Source organism: Oryx dammah, unplaced genomic scaffold (genome assembly GCF_014754425.2).
Source record: "Oryx dammah isolate SB20612 unplaced genomic scaffold, SCBI_Odam_1.1 HiC_scaffold_29, whole genome shotgun sequence".
Taxonomy (NCBI): Eukaryota; Metazoa; Chordata; class Mammalia; order Artiodactyla; family Bovidae; genus Oryx; species Oryx dammah.
Window position 1 is genome coordinate 94,449,178 of NW_024070213.1, and position 12,206 is coordinate 94,461,383.

General features: G+C 40.7%; 1 protein-coding gene across 1 annotated transcript in view; it reads right to left on the minus strand.

The window, feature by feature from the left end:
* PLEKHG7 (pleckstrin homology and RhoGEF domain containing G7) overlaps positions 1-12,206 on the minus strand; it is a 79,886-nt gene that overhangs the window by 47,926 nt on the left and 19,754 nt on the right. Inside the window, exon 4 of the mRNA XM_040234420.1 lies at positions 11,722-11,762. Within this exon, the coding sequence (XP_040090354.1) occupies positions 11,722-11,762 (41 nt within the window). The remainder of the gene's footprint in view (positions 1-11,721; positions 11,763-12,206) is intronic.

Here is a 12,206-nt window from a genome sequence, read left to right on the forward strand (position 1 = left end):
AGACACAAGACCCGGAGCCAATCCCTCTGAGAGAGGGCACGACCCACCTCAGACTGTGGAAACTTCCCATAGGCTGCCGTGGGCACTCCCCATCTGAGGCTTCCAAAGGCCTTCTTCTTCCCAGCCCGACTGAGCAAGCGAGTCTTAATGAGCTGCTACTTCTGTCCCCTCTGGTCTAGGTGGGGAAGATACTTGAGGGTGGCCTACAAACAGAGGTGGGCCCCAAACCAAAGTGGAGCACCAGGGGCTGTGTGAATAAAAAAGAGGAGGGGGATTCCCTCCTGTAGCCATAGGTGCAGGAGATTAAATCTCTGCAATTAGCTTGAGACTCTGTACTTTGGGGGCAATTGTGGATTTGGGGAGGAAACACAGGGGAGAATAAGGCCAGATCTGAATCTGAGCTGACCTCACAGCATCCACAGCAGGTTCAGAGACTTTCCTAAAAATACTGGAGGACTTTCTGAGTAGGCAGACTGTCTGGTAAACACTGTGTGGAGAGGACAATGGAGGACTCAGGAGGACATTCTTCCTATACCACTCTCTCCTTTTGTAATGTTGTTCTTTATTATTCCTTTAATTTTTACTTTTTAACTTTTTCCTTTTTAAAAAGCATCTTATTTTTAAATAAACTTACCTTTCCCCTTTTACAGTACTCTTTAGTTATACTGCATTTTCCCCATATCTCTGATTTTGTCTTTTTGCTAGTCAAGCTTTTAGTATTCATTTTCATTTATAGATTTCTTTATTGGCTTGACTGCTCTCTTTGTTTTTGATTCCTGCTTTTATTTTTTTTTTTCTCTATTTTCTCTCTTCTCTTTATAAGTCTGTGAGTTTCTTTGGGTGTTCTTGATTGGTGAGTGTTGCTTTCACCAACTGTCTTGGAGTTTTGTCTTCTGTGTGGCCTGTGAAGTCTTGGTGCTACAGTAAGGGGTCATGCTTCAATCTCCAAGTTGGAAGACCTGGACTTTGGACTGGTCCAGGACTTTGGACCATCAGAGAATCCCCAACTCCATGAGACATTATTTGGCAAGAGTTCTCCCCAGAGAACTCCCCAGAGAACCCAGAAGGCCTTTATCTCAACACTAAGACCAGGTCCCACTCAAAAGCCAGTAAGCTTCAGTGCCAGATGCCTCAAGCCAAGCCTTCAGCAAAATAGGAACATAATCCTGCCCATTAGCAGACAGGCTGCCAAAAGCCACACCAAGCCCAGAGACCCCCCAAACACACTGCTGGACAAAACACTGCCCTTCAGAGACAAGATTCAGTTCCATCCACCAGATCACAGGTACAAGTCCCCTCAATCAGGAAACCTTCACAAGGCCCTGGTCCAATGCCACCCACTGGGGGCAGGTTCCACAAATAGGAACTGTGACCTTCCCGCCTGCAGAAAGGAGACTCCAAACAGAGCAAACTACACAAAATAAAAAGACAGAGAAAGAGGCAGCAGATGAAGGAACCTGGTAAAAACCCACAAGACCAAACAAACGAAGGGGAAACAGAAAAAGAATTCAGAGTAATGATAGTAAAGATGACCCCAAATCTTGAAAATAAGATGGAGGCACAGATAAACAGAATGAAGGCATGGATCAAGAAGATATAAGAAATGTTTAACAAGGACCTCCAATGAGAAGAACAACAAGAAAGTCTTCTTAAGGGAACAATGCAAAGAGGGGGAAAACAATAGAATGGGAAAGACCAGAGATCTCAAGAAATTAGAGATACCAAGGGAACATTTCATGCAAAGATGGGCACAATAAAGGACAGAAATGGGATGGAACTAACAGAAGCAGAAGATATCAAGGGCCAAGAATACACCAAAGAACCATACAAAAAAGGTCTTAATGACCCAGATAACCATGATGGCGTGGTCACTCACTTAGAGCCAGACATCCTAGAGTGTGAAGTGAAGTAGGCTTTAGGAAGCTTTACTAGAAACAAAGCTAGTGGAGGTAATTGAATTCCAGCTGAGTTATTTCAAATGCTAAAAGATGATGCTATTAGAGTGCTACACTCAATACACCAGCAAATTTGGAAAACTCAGCAGTGGCCATAGGGCTGGAAAGGTCAGTGTTCATTCCAATTCCAAAGAAGGACAATGTCAAACTACTGCACAATTGTGCTTATTTCACATGCTAGTAATGTACTGCTCAAAATCCTTCAAGCTAGGCTTCAACAGTATGTGAACTGAGAACTTCCAGATACACAGGCTGGATTTAGAAAAGGCATAAGAATCAGGTATCAAATTGCCTACATCCACTAGATCATAGAAAAAGCAAGGGACTTTCAGAAAAACATATACTTCTGCTTTATTAACTATCATAGCCTTTGACTGTGTGGATCACAACAAACTGTGGAAACTTCTTCAAAAGATCAAAATACCAGACCACCTGACCTTCCACCTGAGAAATCTGTATGCAGGTCAAGAAGCAACAGTTAGAACTGGACATGGAACAACAGACTGGTTCCAAATTGGGAAAGGAGTACGTCAAGGCTGTATATTGTCACCCTGCTTATTTAACTTATATGCAGAGTACATCATGCAAAATGCCAAGCTGGATGAAGCTCAAGTTGGAACTAAGATTGCTGGGAGAAGTATCAACAACCTCAGATATGCAGATGATACTACCCTAATAAGTAAAAAGAGAAGAGGAACTCAAGAACCCGTTGATGAAAGTGAAAGAGGAGAGTGAAAAAGCTGGCTTAAAACTCAACATTCAAAAAACTAAGATCATGGCATCCTGTCCCATCAGTTCATGGCAAATAGATGGGGAAACAATGAAAGCAGTGACAGACTATTTTCTTGGGCTCCAAAATCACTGCAACAATGAAATTAAAAGATGTTTTCTCCTTGGAAGGAAAGCTATGACAAACCTAGACAGCATATTAAAAAGCAGAGACATTACTTTGCCAACAAAGATTGGTATAGTCAAAGCTATGGTTTTTCCAACAGTCATGTATGGATGTTGACAGTTGGACCATAAAGAAGGCTGAGTGATAAAGAATTGATGCTTTTGAATTGTGGTGTTAGAGAAGACTCTTGAGAGTCCGTTGGACTGCAAGGAGATCCAACCAGTCCATCCTAAAGGAATTCAGTCCTGAATGTTCACGGAAGGACTGATGCTGAAGCTGAAGTTCCAATACTTTGCCACCTGATGGGAAGAGCTGACTCATTAGAAAAGACCCTGATGCTGGGAAAGATTGAAGGCAGGAGGAGAAGGGGACGACAGAGGATGAGATGGTTGGATGACATCACTGACTCAATGGACATGAGTTTATGCAAGCTCTGGGAGATGGTGAAAGACAGGGAAGCCTGGCCTGCTGCAGTCCATGGGGTCACAAGACTGAGCAAATGAACAACAACAACAGAAAAAAAAAGAGGAAAACAAAGGATCTGAGAAAATATTTGAGGAAACTATAGTTGAAAACTTCCCTAACATGGGCTAACATGGGAAAGGAAGTAGCCACCCAAGTCCAGAGAGTCCCATACAGAATGAACTCAAAGAGAAATATGCTAAGACATATTAATCAAACTAATGATAGTCAAATACAAAAAATATTAAAAGCAGCAAGGTAAAAGCAAAAAATAAAATATAAGGGGATCCCCATAAGGCTAACAGCTGATCTTGCAACAGAAATTCTGCAGCTCATAAGGGAATGGCAGGATATACTGAAAATGATGAAAGGAAAAAACTTACAACCAAGATTACTGTATCCAGCAAGGATCTCATTCAGTTTTAAAGAAAAAATCAAAAGCTTTACAGATAAGCAAAAATTAAGAGAATTCAGCACCACCAAATTAGCTTTACAATAAATCTGGAGCTTCTCTAGACAGGAAACACAAGAGAAACAAAAAGCCTATAAAAACAAACCCAAAACAGAATAGTAAAAGGTAATAGGATCATGCTGCTGCTGCTAAGTTGCTTCAGTCGTGTCTGACTCTGTGCGACCCCAGAGACGGCAGCCCACCAGGCTCCGCCGTCCCTGGGATTCTTCAGGCAAGAACACTGGAGTGGGTTGCCATTTCCTTCTCCAATGCAGGAAAGTGAAAAGTGAAAGTGAACTCGCTCAGTTGTGTCTGACTCTTAGCGATCCCATGGACTGCAGCCCACCAGGCTCCTCCATCCATGGGATTTTCCAGGCAAGAGTACTGGAGTGGGGTGCCATTGCCTTCTCCATATCAATAATTACCTTAAACGAAAATGGACTAAATGCTTCAACCAAAAGATATAGACTGGCTGAATGGATACAAAAACTAGACCCCTATATATTCTGTCTACAAGGGACCCACTTTAGACTTAGGGACATGTACAGACTGAAAGTGAGAGACTGGAAAAAGGTATTCCATGCAAAGAGAAATTGAAAGAAAGAGGGAGTAGCAATACTCATATCAGATAAAATAGATTTCAAAACAAAGACCATTACAAGGTATAAGAAGGATACTACATAATGATCAAGGGATCAATTGAATAAGACATAAAAATTATAAATATATATGCACCCAACATAGGAGCACCTCAATACATAAGGCAAATGCTAACAATTATTAAAGGGGAAATCGACAGTAACACAATGACAGTGGGGAACTTTAACACCCCACTCACACCAAATGAACAGATCATCCAGAGAGAAAATTAATAAGGAAACACAAGCTTTAAATGATATACTGGACCAGTTGAACCTAATTGCTATCTACAGGGCATTTCAATCCATAACAGTAGATTTCACTTTTTTCCCAAGTACACATGGAACATTCTCCAGGATGGATCACATCTTGGGTCATAAATAAAGCCTTGGTAAATTTAAAAAAAATTGGAATCATTTCAAGCATCTTTTCTGACCACAATGCTGTGAGGCTGTATTTATCAACTACAGGGGGAAAAAAACAAACTAAAAAACACAAACACCTGGAGGCTAAACAGTATGCTTTTCAATAACCAAGAGGTCACTGAAGAAATCAAAGAGGAATGACAAAGGGAAAGCATGACAGCTCAAAACCTATGGGTTGCAGTAAAAGCAGTGCTGAGTGGGAAGTTTACAGCAATACAAGCCTACCTCAAGAAACAAGAGAAACACCAAAAAAGAAAAAAAAATCTAATCTTACAGCTAAAGCAACTAGAAAGAGAACAAAGCTCCCAAAGGTAGTAGAAGGAAAGACATCATAAAGATCAGAGCAGAAATAAGTGAAAAAGAAAGAGATAACAGCAAAGATCAATAAAACTAAAAGCTGGTTCTTTGAGAAGACAAAAATAATCGACAAACTATTAGCCAGACTCATCAAGAAAAAAAGAAGACTCAAATCAATAAAACTGGAAATAGAAAAAGGCACATCAATGTGATACACCATATTAACAAACTGAAAGATAAAAACCATATGATCATCTCAATAGATGCAGAGAAAGCTTTCGATAAAATTCAACACTTTTTATCATTCAAAATTCAAAAATTCAAAATTTTGTCATTTATGATTAAAACTCTCCAGAAAGTAGGCACAGAAGTAACATACCTCAACATAATAAAGGCCATAAACAACAAACTCACAGAAAACATTATTCTCAGTCATGAAAAACTGAAAGCATTAACTCTAAGAACAGGAATAAGACAAGGGCGCCCACTCTAACCATTTCTATTCAACATAGTTTTGGAAGTCCTAGCCACAGCAACCAAAGAAAAGGAAAGAAAAGGAATGCAGACTGGAAAAGAAAAAGTAAACTCTCACTGTTTTCAGATAACATGATACTATACATAGAAAGCCCTAAAGATGCCATGAGAAAATTATTAGAGCTAATCGATGAATACAGTAAAGCTGCAGGATATAAATTAATACACAGAAATCCTTTGCATTCCTATACACTAATGATGAACAATCAGAAAGGGAAATTAAGGAAACAATCCCATTATAACAAAAAGAGTAAAATATCTAGGAATGCTGCTGCTGCTAAGTCGCTTCAGTCATGTCTGACTCTGCGACCCCATAGATGGCAGCCCACCAGGCTCCTATCCCTGGGATTCTCCAAGCAAGAATACTGGAGTGGGTTGCCATTTCCTTCTCCAGTGTATGAAAGTGAAAAGTGAAAGTGAAGTCGCTCAGTCGTGCCCGACTCTTAGTGACCCCATGGACTGGAGCCTACCAGGCTCCTCTGTCCACGGGATTTTTCAGGCAAGAGTACTGGAGTGGGGTGCCATTGCCTTCTCCAAAGTATCTAGGAATAAACCTATCTAAAGAGACAAAAGACCTCTATTGCAGAGAACTATAATACACTGAGGAAAGAAATTAAACATGACACAGATGGAGAGATACACCATGGTCTTGGATTGGAAGAATCAATATTGCAAAAATGATTATACTATCCAAAGCAATGTACAGATTCAATGCAATTGTTCTCAAACAACCAATGGTATTTTTCACAGAACTAGAACAATAAATTTCAGTCTGTGAGGAAACATGAAAGACCCTGAATAGCTAAAGCAATCTTGAGAGAGAAAAAACAAAACTAGAGGAATCAATCTTCCTGGCTTCAGATGATACTATGAAGCTACAGTCATCAAGACAGTATGGTACTGGCACAAAAACAGAAATATAGATCAATGGAACAAGACAGACAGCCCAGAGATAAACCCATGCACCTATGGGCACCTGATCTTTGACTAAAGAGGTAAGAATATATAATGGGGGAAAGACAGCCTCTTCAGTAAGTGGTGCTGGGAAGACTGGACAGATACACGTAAAAGAATGAAAATAGAACACTTCCTAACACCTTACACAAAAATAAACTGGAAATGGATTAAGGACTTAAATGTAAGGCCAGAAACTATACCGCTCTTAGAGGAAAACACAGGTAGTACACTCTTTGACATAAATCACAGGAAGATTCCCTTTGACCTACCTTCTTGAGTAACAGAAAGAAAAACAAAAACAAATGGAACCTAACGAAACTTAAAAGCTTTTGCACAGCAAGGGAAACAATAGACAAGATTAAAAGACAACCCTCAAGACGAGAGAAGGAAATGGCAACCCATTCCAGTATTTTTGTCTGGGGAATCCCACAGACAGAAGAGCTTGGCAGGCTACGATCAACGGGGTCACCAAGATTTGGACACGACTGAGCACTAGAGAATTCAGAATGGGAGAAAATAATGGTATATGAAATAACTTACAAAGGATTAATCTCCAAAATATATAAGCAGCTCATACAGCACAATATCAGGAAAAAAAAAACAAAACAAAAAACAGCCCAATCAAAAACAGGCAGAAGGCCTTAACAGACATCTCTCCAAAGAAGACATACAGATGGCCAATAGATACATGGAGACACGGAATATCACTAATTACTACAGAAATGCAAATCAACACTACCTCACACCAATCAGAACAGCCATCATCCAAAAATCTACAAACAGTAAATGCTAGAAAGGATGTGCAAGAAGAAGAACCCTCTTGCACTGCTGGTGGGAAAGTAAATTGATACAGCCACTATATGTAACAGTATGGGAGATTTCATATTGACGTATGGAGAACGGCATAGAAATTTCTTAAAAAACTAGGAATAAAACTACTATATGACCCAGCAATCCCACTACTGGGCATATACTCTGAGAAAACCATAACTGAAAAAGACATGTACCCCAAAGTTCACAGCAGCACTATTTATAATAGGTAGGGCAGAGAAGCAACCTAGATGTCCACTGACAGATGAATGGATAAAGAAGATGTGGTACATATACACAATGGAATATTAGTCATAAAAAGGAAACAAATCTGGGTCAGTTTTAGTGAGATGGATGAACCTAGAGCCTGTTACACAGAGTGAAGTCAGAAGGAGAAAAAAATATCGTATATTAACACATATACATGGAATCTAGAAAAATGGTATTGATGAACCTATTGGCAGGCAAGAATGGAGATGCAGATACAGATAGTTGACTTGCGGACACAGTGGGGGAAGGAGAGAGCAGAACGAATGGGGAAAGCAGCTCAGACACATATAGACTACCATGTTTAAAATCGGTATCTGGTGAGAAGCTGCTACATAACACAGGTAACCCAGGCAGACGGTCTGTGATGATCTAGAGGGGTGGGGCCAGGGGAGGGGAGGGAGGCTCAGGAGGTAGGAGGTATATGCACAATTATGGCTGATTAGCCTTGTAGTACAGAAACCATCACAATATCGTAAAGCAATTTTCCTCCAGTTAAAAAATAACTAAGAGGTAGGTGGAATGAAAGTTTGTAGTAAACACTGGTGATATGGAACTGGAATAAACTGGTATATAATCAGCCCTCAGTCCCTAGGCGGAATGGTTCTAGGACCTCTTCAGATACCAAAATGCACAGATGCTAAAGTCCCTTATATAAAATGTATTTTCATACAGTCTACACACATCTTCTCATATACTTTAAATCATCTCTAAAGTGAAAGTCGCTCAGTTGTGTCTGACTCTTTCTGACCCCATGGACTATACAGTCCATGGAATTCTTCAGGCCAGAATACTGGAGTGGGTAGCCTTTCCCTTCTCCAGGGGATCTTCCCAGCCCAGGGATTGAACCCAGATCTCCTGCATTGCAGGCAGATTCTTTACCAACTGAGCCACAAGGGAAGCCCACTAGACTACTTTTACCTAACACAATGTAAATAGTATGTATACTGTTGTTTCTGCATGGAAAATTCAAGTTTTGCTTTTTGGAAATTTCTGGAATTTTTTTTTTTTCAAATATTTTTTATTTGCAATTGGTTGAATTCAAGGATACAGAACCTACAGACACAGAGAGGTGACTGTATGTGAATATGTGGATCTTCTAGTGGTTGACTTGAATTGGTGAGGAGAGAAGAGATCTTTGAGAGCTGTGATGAGGAGGAGGGGGGAGGGGTACCCAGGTCTGGTCATGGACCCCACAGCTGGAGCAGCAGTTTGATACTGGGGCTAAAACGGATTCAGAGCCACACACTGCCTGGGGCTGCTCAGACACATCTCCACTGTGACTTACGAGCTGTGTGATCTTAGGCAAGCTATTCAAACCTCTCTGAACCTCAGTTTCCCCATTTGCAAAATGGGGGTGATAATGTTATCTACTTTGTTGGTTTGTTGTGAGAATTAATGAGCTAACATATGTAAACTATGAAATACCTAAACAGGAATATGTAAACAGAAACACTACCTTATAACATGGTAAAAAATTATATATGTGCTTGCTTTTATTACAAATGTTGTTACTGATGGTTGGGAAGAAAGGAAGAAGAAAGGTAATGAAAGGAAATAGCCGTGATAGATTGGGGAAATATATTACAATATGGTAGTGTGTGATATTGATGTGGATTATCATTTATATTGATATGAATTGCTCAATAAAAAAGGCTAAAAAGATGGAGGAGTAAACACTAATTTTTAAGGAGACCAGATATTGTGTCCCTTTAAAACTGGGCCTTTAAGAAACGAATTTCCCTCCATTACTGACTGAGAACATTTGCTGAAACATTTTGTCATTTCACTGATTGTTCTTCGTGTATCTCCACCTCTGCCTACCCACCTCCAACACTGTACAAGCCATTTATCTAATTTTTTGCAAATTTACATGTCAGTCTGACCTTCTCAGTTGTAAGCTGAGAATGAGCATCTTGGCATCATATGTACCTAGTCCAGCATTTGGCACATACAGCTATCCAATACATGTGGAACAAATTACTTTATGAGAAAAAAACAGATGCATCATAAAAACTTGTAGGTATATCCCTTCCTTAGTTAAGTCTTTCCTTCTGAAAGCACAATCTAGCTGCTCTGGAGGAGCCCTCAGGAGAGCTGATGGGAGATGCCCCTTCCTCTCACCTTAGAGAAGGAAATGATAACCCACTGCAGTATCCCTGCCCAGAGAATCCTATAGACAGAGGAGTCTGGTGGGCTACAGTCCAGGAGATCGCAAAGAGTCAGACACGACTGCATGCATGCATGCTGAGACTCCAGACCTGACTGACAACTGACTCTGTTTTCATTTAAAGAAGCAAGGATCCCAGGAGAGGCAGCACCACAGGCCCTGCCGCAGACCTGCCAGGAAAACAGTCATATCACATCCCTAAAGAGGGGCAAAATGAGAATGACTGGTGAGCAACAGCCCTGGTGACAAATTACAGTTTTACTAATAGTTTATGATTTTCAACTTGTGATGTTTAGACTGTGTCCCTATGGACTGAATGTTTCTGTTCCCCTAATATTCATATATTTAAAGCCCAAACCCCTCAGTGGTATCTGCAGGTGAAACTGTTGGGAGGTAATGAGGTTTAGATGAGGCCCTGAGGGTAGGGCCCTCACGATGACATTAGTATCCTTATAAGAAGAGGAGGAGACACCAGAGCTCTCTCTCCACATGTGAAGACACAGTGGAGCAGGCCATCTGGAAGCCAGGAAAAGAACTCTCACCAGAACCTAACCATGTGGCACTCCGATCTGGGACTTCCCAGCCTCCAGAGATGTGAGAAATAAATATTAGCAGTTTCAGCCACCTGGCCTGTGGTATTTTACAGCGGCCCAAAGTGATTAAGACAATCACACAAACTTTTTCCCCTTGAAAAAATAATGTGAAAGTCACTCATATACTTGATTATGAGAACAAGTAGTGTTCCAAACCCTGGTTACAAATGATACTCTCAAAAATATGGCCAATGCTGATTTTTTTGCAGATGCACCCAGTGCTGGGATACACTTCAGATGCATTATTTATTTGTCACAACCACCCTATGAGGCCGGTACTATTGTCATCTGCTTTTTTTTTTTTTTTTTTTCTTTCTTAAACAGGGAAGGACTTGGAGCTGAGGGAAATGAATTCATTTGGCCAAGGTCACAGAGCAGTAAGTGGAGCAGCTGGGATTGAAATCTCAGAGAGCCTTTAACTTAGCTTTGGTACTTAAAAAAAAAGGCAAGGTATATGCATCCAACTGATGCATATATGAGCAACTGATGGCAAACTGACTGGAGAGGCCATGTGAGCAGATGTTTTTTTGCTTTTTAACACAAAGAGGTGCAGTAACTACTCACAAGGCCCTCCTGGTGCTGCTGGCTGTGGTGTGTAGGTGTTGTGGGGTGAACACAGTCAATTCCTTTCCTTCCTCCTCACTCCAGGAGTGAGGAACCCTCCTTCCCTCTGTCCTTAGCAAGTTGGCAGGGAAGGTTTCACTGTGGCCAGCTCACGTCCTAGGCAGGAAAAAAATCAGGCACTGCTGATTCTCAATTTATAACTCTTCAATAATTGAGGGCATCAGGAATTAAAAGAAAACCCACTAGGATTAATCCAACTGGCTTTCCCAGAAATAGAATGTGTCTGTAGAATCTGTTTCTGTAATATCTCATTAATTTTTCAATGTTCCCAATATGCTCGACACCGACTGCAAACTGGGGCATACGCTTGTGCAAGTTTTCTCCGTCAAGTGAGCTGTTTCCTACACTGTGTCGAAGTTATAAACTTGGAGCTGTAAGGCATCACGCACGATATTAGGACTGCTTTGTTTTCTTGCAGAGCTCATTAACCACTGGCAATTAGCACTGTATTACTGCACCAAGTGGCATCGTTTGGCAAGTTCTGTATCCACTACTACAAATGTGATGATATAATTTAAACTTCATGCGCCATCTGCTGTCACAAGAAGATAAAGTATGATGAAGAGGCTTTTCAGACTTTCCTTCATTTCCCAGCTACTGGAGGCTTAATTAAAGCAAAAATGACAATTGCTCAATACTCACCACTCCTCTCTTGGAGAAAGGCCACCTTGGCTTTTTGGATTCTGGTGGGTGAAGAAATTAGAGAAGATATGTTAGTACTTTGAAGAACTAGTGACAGATCAAGGCAGTGCTTTACAAAACCCGCTTTTCCAAAGGAGCCAAACAGAATTTTTCCTGCTTTAATTCTCCTTCTCTTGAGAATGCACAGAATGAATATTTATGCAGCTGAGTGAATGAAATGATGCTACAACTGAAAGGCTGGTGTTCTATTCTACCTTCTGGTGATACTGTCCTGTTTCAGCCTCTTTTCCCCCTACCGTTCAAGGAGAAATCTATAAAATGCAATAAAATGCTGCATACTTAATTTCAGACAGAGTTATAGGACTCTGGGGCTGAAAGGGCTTCATTTTAACACTGGAAACCACCCTAGCATATAATCCCCAGCTGTGGATGAGTGCAGACTCCTGAAATAGGGGGACATCAACATATCATCAATCTTTAGATCA